The sequence below is a fragment of the Mirounga leonina genome, unplaced genomic scaffold (genome assembly GCF_011800145.1).
Source record: "Mirounga leonina isolate KUSES-001 unplaced genomic scaffold, KU_Mleo_1.0 Mir_114, whole genome shotgun sequence".
NCBI classification, from domain to species: domain Eukaryota; kingdom Metazoa; phylum Chordata; class Mammalia; order Carnivora; family Phocidae; genus Mirounga; species Mirounga leonina.
In genome coordinates, this window is record NW_023270265.1 from 38,827,542 (window position 1) to 38,849,390 (window position 21,849).

General features: G+C 34.5%; 1 protein-coding gene across 1 annotated transcript in view; it reads left to right on the top strand.

The window, feature by feature from the left end:
• Positions 1-21,849, top strand: part of ATRNL1 (attractin like 1) — a 796,918-nt gene that overhangs the window by 147,944 nt on the left and 627,125 nt on the right. The window contains exons 11-14 of the mRNA XM_035029745.1: positions 14,880-14,964; positions 16,416-16,630; positions 17,670-17,782; positions 21,269-21,401. Coding sequence (XP_034885636.1) covers positions 14,880-14,964; positions 16,416-16,630; positions 17,670-17,782; positions 21,269-21,401 — 546 coding nt within the window. The remainder of the gene's footprint in view (positions 1-14,879; positions 14,965-16,415; positions 16,631-17,669; positions 17,783-21,268; positions 21,402-21,849) is intronic.

Below are 21,849 nucleotides of genomic sequence, written 5' to 3' on the forward strand. Positions count from 1 at the left end.
GATTGCTTGTGTATTATGTGATCTTGCTCATGCTTGATCTTGGGTGCCACTTCCATTTTATGTTCTTACGATTCTTGGTAACAGAACCAGCTCATGATATAAAACTCTGAACACATGGTCAGTTTTTAATCCAGGGTCTCTCTCTCTGCCAGGGCCCAATAACATGGCAGGAATAGAGTATAAAATTTTCCACTGCAGATGGGATGGCCTTTGACATGTGTATGGGGTCGGCACTGGGATTCTTTCACTGGGACTTTCTGTATATTTCATGTGCTACTTTTTCCCACAGTGCCACCAACAATAGCTATAATTCTACTGGGTCATGCAGCCCTAACTGCAGAGCTGCTTACAAGTGTAACCTGAACCTATAGCAGAGCTATTCCCTACCCTGGCATGTACTCCCAGCTGGCAGCCTTTCATGTTGTTCAGTATGTGGGCTGGAGCAGTATTCCCAGAACTGAAATAAGCTACCTTCAGAATCCAAAGAGACCTACTGGATGGTTTGCCTTCTGCTTTTCATGGGCGTTGCAAGATGTAATAATTGGTCTTTCAATTCAGATGAGCTGTCTGAGAATGTTCTTGACCACTGGATCCCTAAATATTTTACTAGTATGAAATCTGAATCTTTGTAGGTTTTATCTTCCACCCTTTGAACCATATATGTCTTAACAAGACCTCCATCTCATAAGCCATTCTTACTCATCTGGCCACAGTTAGAATGATGTCATTAATGTAGTGGAACAATGTAATGTTCTACAAGATGTCCAATGGGACTAAATGTGTCCTATGTTATGACAAAAGGAGGGAGAGTTAATATGATCCTGAGGCAAAATTGTGAATGTATACTATTTTCTATTCCGTATGAAAGCAAAATGTTTTTGATCCTCTTTTCTGAAAGGGTTAGCAAAAAACACATTTGCCAAAAATGGTCATGTTACTCTGCTTTAACAAAGATAGCATTTTGTATAGTGACTGCAATTTGAGCTACTATTTGGTAGTAGGCTCTTGTCATCCTCCAGGCTTTGTTTAGTTTGCAGGACCCAGACTGGTGATTTAAAAGGAGATTTGATGGGGTCCATCATCCCTGTATTCTTTAGATTCTTTAGGGTAATACTAATTCCTGCCACCCACACCCTCTGGAATGCAACATTTGTTTAAAATTTAATATATTATCCAGGGGGTCGTTGTTTCAGAAGTTTCCACTTCATCTTTTCTACTGTGATAGCCAAGGACCCAATGTCAGTGTTGTGCCATTTGCCAGAAACATCCAGAGCATGACCACTGCATAGGTCTGCCGACCCAGTGGCTCATTTTGAACAGGACGTTGGCCAGGATGTCATTAATTACCTCATTGCCATATATCCCTCCTATAAAGAGAGACCATGATGACACTTTATATCTGTGGGTGTCAGTGCTAACTCAGACCTGTGTCCAACTGTACTTGAAATGTTTTTGCTGCTTTTCCCCCTAGGTTAGAGTTATGCAATTAAATGACCATGGGTGACTTTGATAAAGAAATAGGGGAATTATTACCATGTATAGTTACTGTGGTATTGCAGGGTCATTCCTCCAAGGCATCAGAATTTTAAATATATCAAATATGGACTTCAGAAATGGCTCAATTCTAGAAATTGAGCAATAAATTGTGACTTTTTATTGCAGCATCTACCATCAGCCTCCTGATCATCTGTCCTTGATTTCTCCTGATGATGTAAGTTAGGTAGTAGTGCTCTTGTTGGCTGCCTGTTTTGCTTCTAGGTGTGCTGTGGTCTGTTAAACATCTCTATAGTTTTTAATAGGCTAGTCTCCTTGACTGACACTCCAGGCTTGCTGCATATTCTAAATCTTGCCCACTACTTGGATTGGATTCTGATGGTTAAGTGTCACCAGTTGGGCTGTATTGTCCTGTTGTCTCCATCATTGAGCTCGTTCTGTTACGATTTCTCCTTCCATCAGCTTTGGCCTGTGGAGGAGAGCCAGCACATTCTTATTGATTCTAGTGCCCCTTCTCTATCCCGTTCTTCATGGCTTTGGTAAATGGCATACCCTCTGGCCCTTTCCACAGATACAATGAATGACCTGGTAGGTTTTCTGGTGTTACATTAGTATATCCACTCCAGACTGCCTGTATTTCTAGACTTTTTACCCCTGCCTTTATTCTTTGCTATGGCAGTTCTAACATTTTGACTTTACTTAGCATGGGCTGTATTTTTATGTTTCTAGGTGTCTTCTTTTTCTTTTTTAGCTTTATTGAGGTATAACTGGCAAATAAAATTATAAGATATATGACATGTAGGGGTGCCTGGGTGGCTCAGTCATTAACCATCTGCCTTCGGCTCAGGTCATGATCCCAGGGTCCTGGGATCGAGTCCCGCATCGGGCTCCCTGCTCTGTGGGGAGCCTGCTTCTCCCTCTCCCACTCCCCCTGCTTGTGTTCCCTCTCTCACTGGGTCTCTCTCTGTCAAATAAATAAATAAAATCTTAAAAAAAAAAAGATCTATAACATGTACATTGTGATGATTTGGTATATGTATACATTGTGTTAGGATTCCCCCAGTATAGTTAATGCATCCATAAGATCACATATATTTCCTTTTTTTAATTTGATGTTCTTTCTAGATTAAGTTCTACTCATTCAGCAAATTTCAATTATATAATACTGTGTTATCAACTACAGTAACCATGTTATACATTAAATCCTCATACCTGGTTCATTTTATAACTGAAAGTTTGTATCCTTTTGCCAACCTCTCCTTATTTCCCCTATTCTCCGTCCCTGGCAAACATTTTTTTAACTGTTTCTATTGAGCTTGACTTTTTTTTTTTTTTAGATTCCACATATAAAGACAAATACTGTGTAGTGTTTATCTTTCTTTATCTGACTTACTTCACTTAGTGTAATACCCCCAAGTCCATCCATGTTTTCTTAAATGGCAGGATTTCTTTCTTACGGCTGAATAATATTCCATTGTGTATGTATATGTATACACACACACGTATATATACATATATAAATGTATATAATACATGTACATATATTTGTATATATGTCACATCTTTATCCATTCATCCATTGACGAATACTTTGTTTCCATATCTTGGCTTCTGTGAATAATGCTGCAGTGAACATGGGAGTGCAGATATCTCTTTGATATCCTGTTTTCATTTTCTTTGGGTATATACCCAGAAGTGGGATTGCTGGATCCTATATGGTAGTTTGCTTTTTAATATTTTGAGGAACCTTCCTGTTTGAGGGACAGTGACTGAACTAATTTACATCCCCACCAACAGTGCACAGGGTTCCCTTTTCTTCATGTCCTTACCAACACATAATATCTCTTTTCTTTTTGATGTTAGCCACATGTGTGAGGTGATAGCTTATTGTGGTTTTGATTTGCTTTTCCCTGATAACTAGTGATATTGAACACCTTTTTTGTTTTATATATTTATTTATTTATTTATTTATTTGACATAGAGAGAGAGAGAGAGAGAGAGTGCACAAGGAGGGAGCCCTTGCTAAGCAGAGAGACTAATGCGGGGCTTGATCCCAGGACCCTGGGATCATGACCTGAGTTCAAAGCAGACACTTAACTGACTGAGCCTCCCAGGCACCCCTGAATACCTTTTCTTGTACTTGTTGTCCATTTGGATGTCTTCTTCAGAAAAATACCTCTTCATTTCCTCTATCCATTTTTTATTTTATTTTATTATTTTTAAGATTTTTTATTTATTTATTTGAGAGAGAGAATGAGAGAGAGAGAGCACATGAGAGGGGGGAGGGTCAGAGGGAGAAGCAGACCCCCTGCCGAGCAAGGAGCCCGATATGGGACTCGATCCCCAGACTCCAGGATCATGACCTGAGCCAAAGGCAGTCGCTTAACCAACTGAGCCACCCAGGCGCCCTCCTCTATCCATTTTTTAATTGGATTATTTTTTTGTTTTGTTTTTGCTGTTGAGTTGTGTCAATTCTTTACATTTTTGTATATTAAACCCCTATCAGATATATGATTTGCAGATATTTTCTACCATTCTGTAGGTTGCCTTTTCATTTTGTTGATTGTTCCCTTTGCTGTAAATAGGAGTCATTTTAATAGTGAGCTCACACCATCTCCTGGGGTCCTTGTTAGGGCATAAATTCTGCATCTTGGGAGAGTGCTTTTAAGTCATTAAACTCTCCCTAATCCAATATAAGGTTCTGGTGCCACTTGGATCAATCTCCCCTTATTATCTAGTACAATGTGTACTTCCCCAACTTCTGCCAATATTTGCTCTCTAGGTCTTACAGTATCCCAGGACCCTGGAATCATGACTTGAGCTGAAGGCAGATGCTTAACCAACTGAGCCACCCAGGCGCCCTATTTATTTTATTTTTTTAAAAGATCTTACTTATTTGAGAGTGAGAGAGAGAGTGGGGGGAGGGGCAGAGGGTGAGAATTTCAAGCAGACTCCTCGCTGAGTGCAAAGCAGGGCTCGATCCCACAATCCGAAGATCACGGCCTGAGCCGAGATCAAGAGTTGGACACGTAGTCAACTGAGCCACCCAGGCATTCCTCATTATCTTTTTTCTAGAGCTCAGTGGGGCTAAGCAGTAGATACGCAATTCTAGTGTACTGGTAGTTACTATTATCAAACATCTGATACTTCACACCTGCTAGAATAGTCCCTTTCTTTGGCATACATTCCTAATTTACCACTGGTATAAGTTTTAATAGTTGATGACATCTTGTGCCAGGGGCTTTCTTTGTTATACCTACCACCAATGATAGGTTCTTCATTGCTAGCTTAGTAGTATATGATTCAGCTCACAAACTCCATCTTATTTCCTGCTTTTCTTGTATCACTCCTGGTACCAGCTATCATAGTTTGGGTTCTCATGGAAGTAGACTCTGAGATAGAGTTTAGTGTTTATGATGTTCATTGAGAGTACCCTTAAGATCAATGCCTTTGGAAGAGGTAGGGGGAGAAAGCAGGATTTGACAAAAGGAAAAGTTGAGTTGTGATGCTGGATAGATAACCTTAGTCAACCACACAAGGATCTCTGGAGGTAAAATGGTTGGTATGTTGGGACGAAGTGACAGGACCTTTAAAACCCCACGTTGATCAGCAATTGCATGTGGGTCATCCTTAAAAAGTTGTGGCCTTGGTGAAGTGGCCCAAAGATACTGAGGAACTTGCTGAAGTAGTTTGCAGCTGATGATTGCTCACCGACACCTCTCCCAGCAACAGAGACAAAAGTTCCTTCCTTGAATGAGGTCTGGGCAGCACATATCCATGTCCACTGTAAATCTCCAAGTTTCAGAGGATTAAGACCAATTATGGTTAATTTCTCACTCATGCTACATGTCTAATGTTGGAGGCAAGGCAGATTAGCTTATTGTCATCACTTAGGGACCCAAGATGAATTGAATTGTCTTTCATTGGTAATTCAGTGGTTCCATCTAGAAATAGAAGTGTCACTTTAACTTGCATTTTGTTGGCAGAAACAAGTCATATTGGGGGCGCCTGGGTGGCTCAGATGGTTAAGTGTCTGCTTTCAGCTCAGACATGATCCCAGGTTTCTGGGATCGAGCCCCGCATCAGTCTCCCTGCTTGGCGGGGAGCCTGCTTCTCCCTCTCCCTCTGCTGTTCCCTCTGCTTGTGCTCTCTCGCCCTGTCAAATAAATAAATAAAGTCTTTAAAAAAAAAAAAAAAGAAACAAGTCATATTATCACATCCAACTTCTAGGAAGTGTGGGAGTTTAATTTTACCATGGGCTTGAAGGAAGAGAACTGGAATATCTGTTAAATAACACCAATATATATAACAAATGTTGTTTGTAATTCTTTGTAAACTCTTAGTATAATTGAAGGTAATGTCTTGCAGATAGTAGTAAAGCCTTCACCTCCTACAACCACATATGTTAAAAGGCAACCAGCTTCTACAAGTAGAATTGTGTTGTATTATTATTGGTCTGAATTAATCATTCTCATGTATAATTAAAATATTAATAGTGTACTGTACTGTTTCTCTGCAGGGACTTGTGTACTTTAAAATATATATATACATATATATTTTTACTTTCATGACATTACTGTTTATGTTGAAAAGGGTATTTTGGTAACATAGTGAGGCAGTATAATGTAGTAATTAAGAAGATCTGGTTCTGAATGTGGACTCCACCATTTAATGACCTTAAGGAAGTGATCAAACCTCTAAATACTGTTTCCTTATCTATAACACCGTAACGAAAATATTTACTCCCCAAAGTTGTTTTCAGAATTAAATACTACATAACATTGATAAGCAATTAACATATTGTTTTTACTGGGTAAAAGGTTATGACAACTTATCTTAGGAAATTTTACCCATTTAAAAAGACTGTGAGGTTTTATGTATCCTTCAGTTAATCTTATATAATATAGTAATTTAAAAAAACATTTAACTTTTAGAAGCAACTATGTGCTTTCCTTTTTTTTTGGAGGGAGACTCCCATAGCACTCTTTATATATCTCTCTTAATACTTATCACATTCTATTGTTATTCCTTCAGGGCAGGAATTCAGTCTCATTCAGTTTTATATCCATAATGTTGTTGTGTCTTTGGATCTTCATTACATCTAATTTGAATTACTTAAATAGTGATGTCCTTTTTCCTCAGTCTTATCTAAATCTGTTAACCCAAATTTCACATATTTTTTCCTCTTCTTAGTTAAGAGCAGTTGATGAATTCTCAGTCTTCCTTTCTTTAGATTAAAACACCCAAGTTAATTAATGTTTTAGTCTTGGTTCTATTTTTCAAGATTCACTATTATGAAAAAAAAATGTTTTGGAGAACATTCAGAAGACAACTCCCTGATCTTTAGCATTGTTACTAAATTGACATGTTCAGTTTTTATTTTTTTTAAGATTTTATTTATTTATTTGAGAGAGAGAGAGTGTGGGAGCGAGCACAAGCAGAGGGAGCAGCAGAGGGAGATGGAGAAGCAGGTTCCCCACTGAGCAAGGAGCCTGATGCAGGACTCGATCCCAGGACTCTGGGATCATGACCTGATCCAAAGGCAGACACTTAACCGACTGAGCCACCCAGGTGCTCCCGAGATGTTCAGTTTTTAAATGTGCAAACAGCTATTACCTTAATAGGAATAAACTCAATGGATAAATTTGGAAACTCCATGCTTTTGAGTTTATGAGACTTGCTTACTTATGTTAGCTGTGTGATTTGATCAGTAGATATGTGGTCTGATCAGTTAAATCCCACTATTTCACTGTATGGATGACACACTCCCAGTATTCTTTCCATTTCTCTCATGTGCTTTTATTTATTTATTTATTTATTTATTTATTTATTTATTTATTTAGAGTTTTCAAGTATTTCTGAAAATGGGGTGTGCTTGTGGGCCTGAAACAGAAAGTTTGATTAAAAACCTATACAATTAGCTATTAAATCCCTAAATCCCCTTCTTCAACTTGTGCTGGAAGACAGAGGTTTACTCTCTGTGGATGTTGATCCAGGTACCTGAGCATGGTTGAGGGTGTCAGTACAATTTTGGAAACAGTGGGCTTAGGTGAAAGTATACATACTTATGAATGAAACCTCTAGCTTTTTTCTTCTACTTAGGTCCAGAATACTGTTACCCAGGTTTATAGCTTCTAGGCAGGAGATTGGAGGATTTACTTCAAAGAATCTGACCGGCCCAAGAGAAGGAGTGTGCAAAAACTAATATTTGGAGGTCTTCAACTAAAATGGTCCCAACTGATCAAAATCCCCACACTGCCATATAGTATATATGAAAGTTATTAAGAGAATAAATCTTAAGAATTTTTATAACAAGGAAAAAAACCATTTTTTTTTCTTTTTTTCCTTTTGGTGTTAAGTAAACTGTGTTTAATCTTTCACTAAATATATATGTGTGTGTGTGTGTATATACATATATATATATACATATATATGTCAAGTCATGTTGTACACCTTAAACTTATACAGTGTTGTATATCAGTTATATTTCAAAAAACAAAGTATTCCAACAGTCAGCAACATGTCTTGGCCAAGCACAGAATTTCTAAAATTTCTAAACAGTTTTGTTGTTCTTCAGTCTTAAATTTGAAAGGGCAGCTAGTTATCATAGACATTCACAAAAAGCCACTAAATCTGATGAAAATATCAAACAAATAGGAAAAAATAAGAAATCAAAGGAAATTGAGGTAATACTGGAAGAAGATTATAACTTCAATCTTTATGGACAGAAGATGTTACATTTATGAAGTAAAAATGTGACTTTTAAAAAATAGATCATTCAGAAAACAAAAAAATGGGGCTTTTGAAATTAAAATTAAGATAACAAATTAATAGATTTTAAGATATAATGAACAATATGTTCCAAAAGTATTATGAACAAAGGACAGATGTAAAATAGGATAAAAGGTATGAAATTTAGATGATTATTCCAGAAAATTTGCTGTCTGAGTAATAGGAGTGGCCAAAAAAAAGAACAGAAAATTTTAGGTGAGGAAGAAATTATCAAATGAATAATTCAAGAAAAATATCTGGGCTTGAAGTATATGAATTTTCAGAATAAAAGATTTCACTAAGCCCCAGAAGAGACTCGTAGCAAAATCCATCATGAAAAGTGGAGATAGAAAGAAGACCCTAAGAGCTTATATGTAGAGAAAAGAAATAGGATAGGACCTTGCAAAAGCAAAACCAGGAGCCAGAAGATTGCAGAGTAATACCTTCAATATCTGAAAATGTTTTCAAAGTTAGAGTTCTAAGCCCAATCAAATAATCATATAAAGTGGAATAGTCACTTTCAGAATTGCAACCTCTCAAAAATCTACTTCTAATGTACACTCTCTCTGGCAGCTGTAGAATTATGTCTCCTACTGATATATTTGATTACATAAACAAATACAAATTGATAAAAATTAAAATCCAAGAAATAGAGTAAATAATAGGAGATGTGCAGAGAATCCTTAGGATGCTGCAGCAGGTCTAGAGACAAGTTTGTATTGAAGAAGAAAGATGGAGTTTTAGTAGGGATGTCTTCAAGAAGTAAATGAAACTGCTGGATATATTGATATGTTAGAAAATACTGCAAAAAGGTGTATACATTTGGTAAAGAGTCAGGGATGAATTAACAGCTGCTCTGTAGAAACCTAAGAAAAAAAAAAAAAAAGATTTGCCGGGAAAATAAAAATTTGTTCAAGGATAAAAAGAATTATAATATGCTATGTGGCTCATCTGCATATAGAATAATATATAGTAAATACTGCATATTGGCCTGAACAAAATTATAAGTACATGAGGATGGAAGGAAGGGAAGTTGTGTGTGTATGTCTGCATAAGAGTTAAATCTTCATCTTTTATTATTTATTTATTTATTTATTTTAAAAAAAGGCACCCCAAATCTTCATCTTTTAAAGAGAAAGTCAGAGATATTATCTGAACCTAAGAACTAAGTATGCCATTTAGAATAAGGAGATAAATACAAAAACAAGCTTCTTCTAGTTTTTTATTTTAGAATTCAAAGTGCTTACCTCTGTGATTCAGGAGTAAGCATTGGGATGATAGGGAGCAGGAGAGTTTTTTTGTGATAAATCTTGTGGGATAATTTGACTTCTAAACTTTGCACATACATATCTTTGGTTAAAAACAAGCAAAGTAAGAATATACCAAAGCAGTACAGAAACCAAGTGAGGCACAAATTCGTGGGTCAGGCATAAATATTAAAATAATGGTCCTGGGAAGATTTGTATATGGTAATACACAGAAAGATCTGGGAAATACTATATATGGGAAAAATTAAATTAGATCCCTGGAATAGATGCAAAAATAAGTTCCAAATGGATTGAAGATCAAAATGGTTAAAGCCATCCTTTAGAAGAATATTGGAGATTATCTTTAAAATCTTGAGTTAAGAATAAAAAGAATAAGTCATGAAGAAAATGATAAGTTTGATCAGGTTTCTGTACAAACTTTTGTAAAATAATACTCCATAAACTACATGAAAAGGCAAATCACAGCATAGGAGAATATGTGTTAATGCATATAATTAGCAAAGGATTGATATTTAGGACATTTAATAAAAATTTCTTAAAATTATCAAAAAACTCAAATTCTGGGGGCACCTGGCTGGTTCAGTCAGAAGAGCACTTGGGATTGTAAGTTCGAGCCCCACATTGGGTGTAGTGATTACTTAAAAATAAAATCTTTGGGGCGCCTGGGTGGCTCAGTCCTTAAGCGTCTGCCTTCAGCTCAAGTCATGATCCCAGGGTCCTGGGATCGAGCCCCACATTGGGCTCCTTGCTCAGCGGGAAGCTTGCTTCTCCCTCTCCCACTCCCCCTGCTTGTGTTCCCTCTCTTGCTGTCTCTCTCTCTGTCAAAAAATAAATAAAATCTTTAAAAAAAAATAAAATAAAAAAAATAAAATCTTTGTTAAAAAAGACAAAAAACAAAAATCAAAAAATGGGCAAGGTTACCAGTAACTAGAAAAAAACAAAACAAAACAACATTCGTCAGATTGGTAAAAATTTAAAAGTCTGAGAGAGCTACATAATGGAGAGGATGCGAAATAAGAGCCGTCATGCATGGCTAGTGTGAATTTAAGTCAGTGCAACTACTTCGGGGAGCAAATTGGTGAAATCTAGTAAAATTGAACTGTGTCTTTCATTAAACCTAGTAATTTTCCTTTTAGAAATCCACCTGGAGAAACTCTCAAAACTTGCAAAAGATGTGTGTAACAGTGAACAAACCAACATGACTTGTGTTAGGAAAAACCTTAAAAAAGTCTAAATGACCTTTAAAAGGATAGATGTGTTTTGGTAAAATCATAATATGGAATGCTGTAACATGATTAAAATGAAAACATAGCACCACATATGTGAATAAGTCTAAATGGGTTGTTTAATAGACATTTCTCCAAAGAAGATACATAAATGGCCAATAAGGACACAAAAAGATGCTCAACATGACAAATCATTTGGAAAATGCAGATCAAAACCACATTGAGATACTACTTCACATCCATTAGGATGGATATTATCAGGAAATAGAAAATAACAAGTGTAAGTAAGGATGTAGAGAAACTGGAACCCTTGTGCACTCCTTGATGGAATCAAGTAAAATGGTACAGCTGTAATGGAAAAGAGTATGGATGTTCCTCAAAAATTTAAACAATACTTAACCATATAATCCAGGAATTCCACTTCGGGTATATACCCAAAAGAATTGAAAGCAGGTACAAGAATAGATATTTGTGTCCCCATGTTCATAGCAGCATTATTCACATTAGCCAAAATTAGAAGCAACCCAGGTGTCCATTGATGGATGAATTAGTAAACAAAATGGGGTATATATGTACAATGGAATATTGTTCAGGCTTAAAAAGGGTGGAATTCTGACACATGGTACAACATGGATGAGCCTTAAAGACTTGGTAAGGGAAATAAGTCAAAGACTAAAGGACTAATAATGTGATTTCATTCATCCGAGGTACTTAAAATAGTCAAATTTATAGACAGAAAAGTAAAATGGTGATTGGCAGGGGCTGGGAGAGAGGGGAATGGGGAATTATTGTTTAACAGGTACAGAATTTCAGTTTTGCAAAATAAGAAAGTGCTGAGATGGATGGTTGTGATGTTTCCAAAACGTGAATGTACTTAATGTCATTGAACTGCACACATAAAAATGGTTAAAATGAAGAGAACAAAAAGCAAAAACTAATGGGTTGAAATTAAACAAGTTTCAGAGGGATCCATATTGTATAATATAATAAACATTTGTATTAATACAAAGCTTTCCTGCCTACAAAAATTACTATATATGTATCATATATATAGAAACATTGATAAGCAAATACAGAATAGTAGTTGCATCCAAAGAAGGAAGAACTAAAGAAGCTTGAATTGGAATGGGAGTACACAGGGAGCCTAAGTTACATCTGTAATAAGTTATTTCTTTAAAAAATCTGTAGTAAACATGGTCAAGTACTAGGTTTGACAGATCTGGTTAGTGGTACATAGGTGTTTGTAATGCCATTTTTGAGGCTGTTCTGTGCGCTGAAAAAATTTCATCATTTACCAAAAGAAATTGGCTTATGGAGTTAGAAAAATCTTCAGGAAGCCAAATTTTTAGTTAATGCTTGTCTTTATTCTTAGCTCTCTTTTTTTCCAACTCCTTAGTTTTTCTGAGCATTTCTATGGTTCTCATTTGGAAAATCTGCTTTCCTTCTGCCTGGTTTGTGTTGGATGCTGGGCCAAATTACTTACCTTTTAGTCCTAGGTTAGCTCAGATTGTTGGGTCACTTTCTTTTCTGGACTCCAGATTGCCCCCAAATGCTCTTAAAGATTCTTCTTTGGAGATTTTTGTAACAAATTGTTATCTGGCAGTCTTACTCTTTCATCTGACTTTTTTCTGTTTCATTTCTTTGAAGCATATTCAGGTTTCTAATTCTGTTGTTGGAATACTACAAACAACACAGTTTGTAAATCACTGGCCCTGTGTGTGTGTGTGTTTGTGTGTGTTGGGGTTGGGTGGAATGATTGAAATCTATCTGCCCTAACTTATTTACTGTCTCTAACATTTCCATCTCTTTCTTTTTCAAAGCCTGTGTCTTTTACAGGTCACCCTTTCTCTCCACATGGGAGTAATCTCTCAGAGTCTGCTACACATATACTTTTAAGTATCAAATATTTATAAACATAATTTATAGAAAAACAAAGGTAATCAAATGAGCCCTAAGCAAATTGCTTAACTTCTCCTAGATCTAATTTTTCATTTTCTTTCTTTTTTTTTTTTTTTAAGATTTTACTTATTTATTTGACAGAGAGAGAGGGAGGGAGACAGAGACAGAGAGAGCACAAGCAGGGGGTGCAGCAGAGGGAGAGAGAGAAGCAGGCTCCCCGCTGAGCAGGGAGCCCGATGTGGGGCTCGAACCCAGAACCCTGGGATCATGACCTATGCCAAAGGCAGACACTTAACGACTGAGCCACCCAGGTGCCTCTAATTTTTCATTTTCAACATATGGTAATACCTGCTCAATCAACTTCATTGGATTCTTACAAAGACCATTTTAGATTATGTAGATGAATGCACTTTGGAAGCTTTATAGTACTATACACATGTAAACATACTTCTTTCATGAACTGTAACATGTAAAATTGACCAGACTGTTAATCCTATGTATAGCCCTCTTTCATAGTATTTCCCAAAATGTGATATTCAGAGCATTGGCTCTTAGAAATGTTAATGTGAAAAGTATGACATGAAAAGTGCTTCTGCGGATAAAATATTGGGAGCACTGGGTTAGATATAGTTAGGCTTCTATACATCTGTACTCTCTCTTTTGAGAGTATTTAGTAGGCAGATATATTTTGTGAACTAAGGAGAGAGATAGGAATAACCTCTTTTGGGGGGATTTGTGTTCTTTGGAATAGACTTTAGGAGATACAATTCAAGATGTATTTTATTGCTGTTTTCTAATTTCATTTTCTAAACTATGATTTTGGTTTTTGTAATTTCTTTGATCTTCATTAGTAATGATATTGAATTAAAACCAAATTGTTATTTTATTACTATCATTATAATTACATAAATGGGAAAACAGTAATTTATTACAACTTTAACTTGTACAACTAACTGTATTTTAGATTATTTTCTTGTTCCCAAAGGGCTTCTAAACTACCTAAAAATAAAATTTGTTTTTAAAATCTTGTTACTTCCCTGTGTTTTTATTAAATACCACTGCCTTCTTTAGATACGGCATGTTTAAGAAGATGAAATTTAAAACACTGTCCTGAGAATGTCCCTAGTTACTGAAAATTGAATCACTTGTCATCTCAAAATCTATGTTAGTATACGTGTCAATTTCGAGGCTAGGTTATATTGAAATGATACACGGTTTTCTTTTCTTTTCTTATGTTAATCACCATACATTACATCATTAGTTTTTGATGTAGTGTTCCATGATTCGTTGTTTGCGTGTAACACCCAGTGCTCCATTCAATACGTACCCTCTTTAATACCCAGTTTTCTATTACCATTTTTCTTTCCATATTTTTTACATAGCTCATGAATTATTTAGGTTTTTTATTTTTTCTAGATTTTTGCAATTGAAGTCCATTCTCTTTTACATAAAATGAACTCTATTATTTTGAAGTGTCAGATCATTAAAATGATTTAAATATTTTATTTCAGTGATTCTATTTTTAGGCATTATTTCACTGAATATTAAATATTCCATTTAATTTCATAAGCATGCATGTAAAATTTGGTTTAGTAATTTAATTTTCTAACAGGTTTGCCCAGTATTGGCGTTCATGCAATTTACTATATGAGCCTTGATTTATTTAATAAAGATACTTATTTAATAAAAATAATAAAGATATGAGCCTTGATTTATTTAATAAAGATATGTTGGAATTATCCTCCAACATAAACTATACACCTATATATTTTTTTCATTTTCATTATTCTCATATACTTACATTTATTTGTGGGAATTTTATGCAGAAGTTATTTTTATTTTAGGAATGATGCCAGTTGAGGGGCGCCTGGGTGGTTCAGTTGTTAAGCGTCTGCCTTCGGCTCAGGTCATGATCCCAGGGTCCTGGGATCGAGCCCCTCATTGGGCTCTCTGCTCCATGGGGAGCCTGCTTCTCCCTCTCCCACTCCCCCTGCTTGTGTTCCCTCTCTTGCTGTGTCTCTCTCTGTCAAATAAATACATAAAATCTTAAAAAAAAAAAAAGAATGATGCCAGTTGAGTAATGATACTAAATTGTAGGTCATGGCAAGTTAATGAAAGACTTCCTAATTTTAATGTATCTTTAATTTGACCAAAGATGGTTTTATAGTATTTGTCTTAATTTGTTTTATTTCATTTTTTGTTGCTGTTCTCTTTTTTCTAGCTTGTGATGAATGGAAAATATTACCGAAACCAAATCTTCATAGAGATGTCAACAGATTTGGACACTCTGCGGTTGTTATTAATGGGTAAAAAACGTACATTTGTCAGTCATCCTATCCACATATTCTGTTACTCTTTTTGAAAATTATCATTTGTACTTAATGGCATTGGGTATACCTAGTCTACCGTGGAATACATTTTGGTTCGTTAACCATATCCTTCATTCTTTTGTGTTCAAATATATTTAAGAGAAAGAGGAGCAGTCAGAGTGCTGAGATAAAACTAAAATACTTAAAAAAAAATCATTCTTTTCTTTTCTTTTTGTAGAGATCTGCTTTCTTTTCTTTTTGTAGAGATCAATGAATGACTTCTTTAAAAAAGATCAAACTGAAATGATAGATAGGCTAGCCCATATTTCTATCAAGGAGAACAAGGAAAGTGAGAAGAATTAGATTCTCATTTTAGTTCTGTCATTAACCATGTGATTTTTGACAATCCCTTAACCTCTCGACTTTAATATCTTTATATCCCTTGGGATTTTGGATGGAATGATCATTAAGTTACCTTGTTCCTTTAAGTTAGTATCATTTTTCTATTTTTTTTTAAAGATTTTATTTATTTATTAAAGAGAGAGAAAGTGAGAGAGAGAGAGATCATGAGAAGGGGGGAGAGGTAGAGGGAGAAGCAGACTCCCCGCTGAGCAGGGAGCCTGAAGTGGGACTCGAACCCAGCACCCTGGGTTCATGACCTGAGCCAAAGGCAGATGCTTAACTGACTGAACCACCCAAGCGCCCTCATTTTTCTATTTCTATAGCAAATTTTGGTAATGTGGCAGGAAACAATAGCTCATTCATTAGCTTTAAATTTATAATTCATAATGACATTTTTATAAGTTTATTTTATCACCACTTTATTCTAATTATGTAAAAATTCTTCAAAGTGATACACAAAGCAGGTAGAAGTTAACCACAATGAAACTGTAATTGATATCAGTTAGCTTTCAAAACAGTATAAATGAAATTCAGAGTTTATACATAAAACCTCTAGGCTTCTTTGTTGCAATACTGTGTTGGTTGACTTTCTCTTTTTAAATAATAAAAGATAATATTGAAACATTTTCTGATCTTTTCCACTTATTAATAATATTGTTAGAAATAAAAACTATGCTCTTTTAGGGCATGTCAGACTTCTTTGGCACTGGTAATTGAATTAATTTAACAAATTTCTGGACTTTTCTTTCCAAATTGAAGTTTTGAAGATATTTTTGATATTTTACTCTTGATTTATTTCATAAGAGGATAGTAAAATACTGAAACACAGACTATCTAATATCTATATTCATTGTCAATATTCAGAAATTGTAATTCTAGATAGCTGTTCTAAAGTGTATCTTCTTATCCATGTACAGGTACTTTCTATTTCTAAAAAATTGTTTACTAACTTGATAAAATGTATTTAAACTTATTTTTAAAGCTAATATGTTAGGCTTTTCTTAATATTGTTTCTTTAAGATTCTTGTTTTTTTTTTTTTTAATAGGTCCATGTATATATTTGGAGGATTTTCTAGTGTGCTCCTTAATGATATCCTTGTTTACAAGCCTCCAAATTGCAAGGCTTTCAGAGATGAAGAACTTTGTAAGAATGCTGGTCCAGGAATAAAATGTATTTGGAATAAAAATCACTGTGAATCTTGGGAATCTGGGCATACTAATAATATCCTTAGAGCAAAGTGCCCTCCTAAAACAGGTAGTTTTTCTTTTTTTCTCCCTCTCTGGCATAAAGCTTCTGTACGTGGCTAGAAGTAGTAATACATTTTGCTTTTAAGATTTACCTTAGTATAGCCTTTAGAAATTAAAAATTCATAATCCTCTAATTAGGAATTCTAATGTTTGAACTTAGCAGTGATTAATAATTTACCATTTTTATTAGCTATTTTTTGTTTTCTCTTTTTAATTCTATATGTAATATTATGCATATTAATATTTTATGTGTAATATAGTCATATACATATATAGATATATATGAACTATTTTCCTATATAAGAAAAAATGCTTTAAAGTATACTCTAAGAAATACTGTGTTTCTAAGAAATACAATGAAATAATTTATTCTGCATTTGGTAGATTTTTCTTTCTTTAATATTGCCAAGCGAACCTCAGAGTTAAAAGATTTTCTAGAATTTTGATGACTAATGTTTTAGTTTAATACTTATTATGAAGTATTGAGTAAGTAAACCAAACATGAAAAATTGCTAGTAAATATTTATTTATGAGTGAATGATTTGGATAAAAATTCTTCAATTTTCTTTAAATGGGTGGGGGTTTTATGCATTTTTGTACGCTACAATTAACGATGTATTTTCAAGTTTTGCTAGTCTATGATAACTTCAGATGTCTCTAAATATCTTTATGAAGAATGATAACCAATGAGTATTTGTTTTAATGTTTCTTTTAGATGTGCAGTAATGCTTTTTTTTTAGTAAAAAACTATAAGTCTTCCCCCCCCCCCCCACCATACTGGATAAATTTTAAATGGCAGTAGGTTGCTGGTAGATTGAATAAGTAAAATGAGGGTAGAAGGTGTCTCAAAACCTGCAAACACAATGCCAATTCAATATGAAGTTAACTTCATATTGAAGATGTTGTTATGATATTGTTTGTCGTATTTATGGTGTAAAAAGTCTCAGTGATTCTTAAACAGATGTTAAAAATGTGTGAACTAAGAAGCGTGACGTTGCCTTTCTCACCCCGACACGTTCATGCCCCCCCCCCCCCCCCCCCCCCCCCCCCCCCCCCTGCCCGATGTTACAGATACGCGGACTGTGCCAGCTGTGCTGCCAATAGCAATGGGTGCCAGTGGTGTGATGACAAGAAATGCATCTCCGCAACCAGCAACTGCAGCGTGGTGAGTATCCGTGGGCCATCGGTGCTGTGGTCCGATCATTAGCTTACCATCTCGTGCCCTTGTACAGAGAGCACTTTACACATCGAGACACTTAGAAGATACGGAGGGAGTCCCTCCCTGTGTTGTAAGTTCTCTCCAGTTTCTTGCTCAGCTTCCTCAGTCTAGATTCCAGTAACTTTTACTTCCTCCCATGTCCTTTAAAAATGACTGTAACTGTGAATGTAGTCTTCTGGGCTGATAGACACATTATATAGATAAGCATCAGAATGGTTTCCATGGGGTTCTGGTCAGACATGCACATGCACGGTAGTGGTGTGGCCTGATGTTTTGTTTACATGCTTTGTGTGTAAGTTTAACCTGAGGTTGGCAGTGGCAGTTTCCCTTTATCTCTGTCCATCAGTGGTTCTCAACCAGAGGCAGTTTTGTGCCTCAAGGGACATTTGGCAACGTGTGTCGACCTTTCTGGTCGTCACAACTATGGGGCTGCTCCTGGCATCTAGAAGAGGCCAGGGATGCTGTTAGCATTGCGTAATGCATTAAGGGTCCCACAAAAAACAAGTGTCTGCCTCAAAATGTCAAGTGTTAAGTTTGAGAGACCTTATTCTAGGTAGACAATTAAAAGAAATTACAAATTAATATTTATGGTAGATGAAAATGGATTAAGAGCAGCAAAATTAACCTTTTAAGTGGGTAGTATCAAAATATCCCATGTTTTCAAGATGTCAACAATTTGAAAAAAATTTCAGAAAGCATTAGTAAGTATAGCATTAAAAGGATTAAAAACTGTAGTAGGACCAAACATTCTCTTACTGAGCAATAGCTTAAACAACTAAATGATGTGCTTACATATTTTCAACTAAATGTAACATACATTATTTCTTTTTTTGAATTTGTATTAATCACCGAAAGTACTTGTTTTTTAAGATTACTATGTGGAGGTAAAAGGTAAAGAAAAGGGAGTTTGAAAACTAAGTAAAAAATTTTTATTGTATCAAAAATTTTCTTCGGTAAACAGTCATATTTCAAAATATTTGTTTTATGGTTCTGCACTAAAATAATACTCAAAACTTAAAATGGAGGAAATTTTTCAGTTATTGACTCATCAGATTGAAACCTTTGCTTTCATACATATTGTGTTGGTATATACTTTCTGGCGATATAAGTTGCTTTAATAACAGATATACTTTAATTTTATATGAGTTTTAACATTAATAGGACATGACTCTGCTTTAAAATTTGAATTACTTTTTTTATATTTGCATTAATATTTATCTAATGGGGGTTATTTTAATGAATAATGTGGAAATAGGAGTTAAGTAAAATAAAGCATGGGAATAAGGGAGTAAAATGAATAGTGTTATTAAATAACAATTATAAGTAGATTGTGTTTAAAGCTTTGTTGGATAACCCTGAGTTTAGACATTGTGTTTAGACATTTATACTAAATGAAAATATGCGTACCTCAAAAATTGTGTTATGTAAATTGCTATCAAGGATTCATTTTATAAAGTGACCTTATACTCTATATTTTATTTTTTATAATGATGTGTTAATAAGGAAGGCACTGGGTGAGATGGTGTAAGTGAGCAGATGGTACTCACTTGTAATTTAGACTTTGATGTAATGTCTTTTAGATGGTTTCATCAGAATGTCTGGTGATTAAGCTCAACTAAACGCTAATGGTTACAGAAAGGTCTGTGAGATTTTAGTGTAAATGATGTCCATTGATACCCTATTTTGTTATTTAGTCGAATTTACCCCAAGTTGCATATTTTGTGTTCTAACAGCTCAAATAACCTGCTTACTTACCTGGTTCATTAGGCCAAAAAATATCAGCCATGTTTCGGAATAACAGTCAGCTTTCTTTCATCATTGATCCCTGTGTGGGATTGAAATATAATTTCATCTATTGTACTGATTCAGTGTCAATAAACGACTTTACTGTTTGTAATGAAGAGCAGTGGAGTTATTTGGATGGCGACTCTAATGACGTCATTGTTAGTCTAAAGACTGGCATTAAAACTGTTCTTCTTTCTTTTATCCTAACAAGTTGTTTAGCCATTCTCCTGTCATTTTTACGGGTTATTCTATTTATCGGATGATTCAAGTAAATTTATTCCTTTTCAGTTAGCTGACGAATGTTTGGAGTATACTCTATTACATAGAGTAATGCTAAGATTTATATTCTATATGAAGACAGAAAGCTACAAATTAGAAAAAGTAACAATAAGTAAAAATGTTCTGAATGAAAATGTGGTGATTGAATAAGAGTCACAAAGTAATTGAGATTTAAAAAATGTATCTTTTCTGATTTTTTTAGGGTGAATAGAGACAAACATTAGTATCTTTCTACTTTTTATCTGTTACCTTATAGTATATGTAAGTTGCTCTAAAGAAATAAACATCTTTGGAATTGAGGTGATTGCAAAGTATTTTATGTGGGAAAGTATAGTAGTTTATAAAAAAATAAAAAATACAGTAGTTTATAAAAAAATATTTAAATTATCTAAGAGGTTAAAAGTTGCTTCAACCATTTTTATATGTGGGATAGGTGTAACTAAATTTTAACTGTTAACTTTATTGACTGAAAACAAATATTTAACTCCCTTAATTAAAGCCTGAGTTAAGCATCTGTATCTATAGAGAAAAAAGAAGATTGAAGTGGGGCTAAGCGTTCAGCATTAAGTTCTTTTTTTTTTTCTCAAGAGTCATGGAAAGAATTGAGCCAAAAATTTTTATCATAGATATTGATGACATCATATGAAATATCTGAACCTTGATGTATATAAGGAACTCCCACCAAAGTTCCTATGTTGCCTATTTTTTTCCTTTTTTTTTTTGACCTTTAATCTTTAATCTCTTAAGACTGGAATTTAGTTGGCATATGGTTATGTTGTATGGTAGGATTGATCAAAGTCTGACTTCTGTGGCTTCTTTGCAACCACCATAAAGGAAATGGGACAAATACAGGAGAAATGTCAATTAACCAAAATGATTATTTAGTGTCTGTGGAAATAAAATTAGAGTTATCACAAAAATAATTTATCTTTTTAGATTGTATTTGATTTTGATAAAGTATCTCTTTACTTTTTACTACTTACCATTTCTACTTCATTTCTAGGGGTTTGCAAGATCGTTTTATTAGGACTAGAATTCTTTCATGTGATCATGAAGAGAAATGACTCTACATTGGCTTTATTTGTTGAGTTGGAAGCCTATTATCAGATTCAATAGAAAAGATCTTCATTAGATGGTTTCTGTTTCAAATTGCCGAATTTGTACATTCTTTCCAATAAACACATATTGTAGTTCCAACAACTACAGTTTAAAGAAATGAGTAAAAGAGATTCTGATTCAGTAGAACTGGATTTGGGGTTAGAAATCTGAACTTTAAAATTCATCTGGTGATTTATATATACAATGTAGTTTAAGAATTATTGCTATACAAAGGTAAAAAATAACATGCTTTATCTTTTAACTTTCTAGTCTGTGAAAAACTACACCAAATGTCATGTGAGAAATGAGCAGATTTGTAACAAACTTACCAGCTGTAAAAGCTGTTCACTAAACTTGAATTGCCAGTGGGATCAGCGACAACAAGAATGCCAGGCTTTACCAGGTAAAGATTTCAATTTGGTAAATGAATTTTATAGTCCACAGATGAATACCGTTATAGTAAAGAGCATTTAGTAAGAACATTCCAGTTTATAAAATTAAATCAGTAGCAAATAAACAATAATATTGGAGTAATAATAGCATTGTTTCTATAAGAAAATTTGTATGTTTGCTTCCAATTCTTTTAAGATGTTCAGGATTTCTTGTATTTATTATACTAGTGATTATATCTTAAAAACAGAAAATAATAAGCACTCAGACTAATATCCAGATTTAATGAATGTTAACATTTCAACCTATTTGTTTTGTTTTTAAGTGCCCTTTATCTTTGAAATTCTGGGAACTATTTTTTACTGACTACTTTTTTATTATAAATTACAATCTTTGTAATAAGTTTTATATGATTTAATGAGAATCTAAGTTATGTAAACCAGAGAAAAGCCCATTTTGAA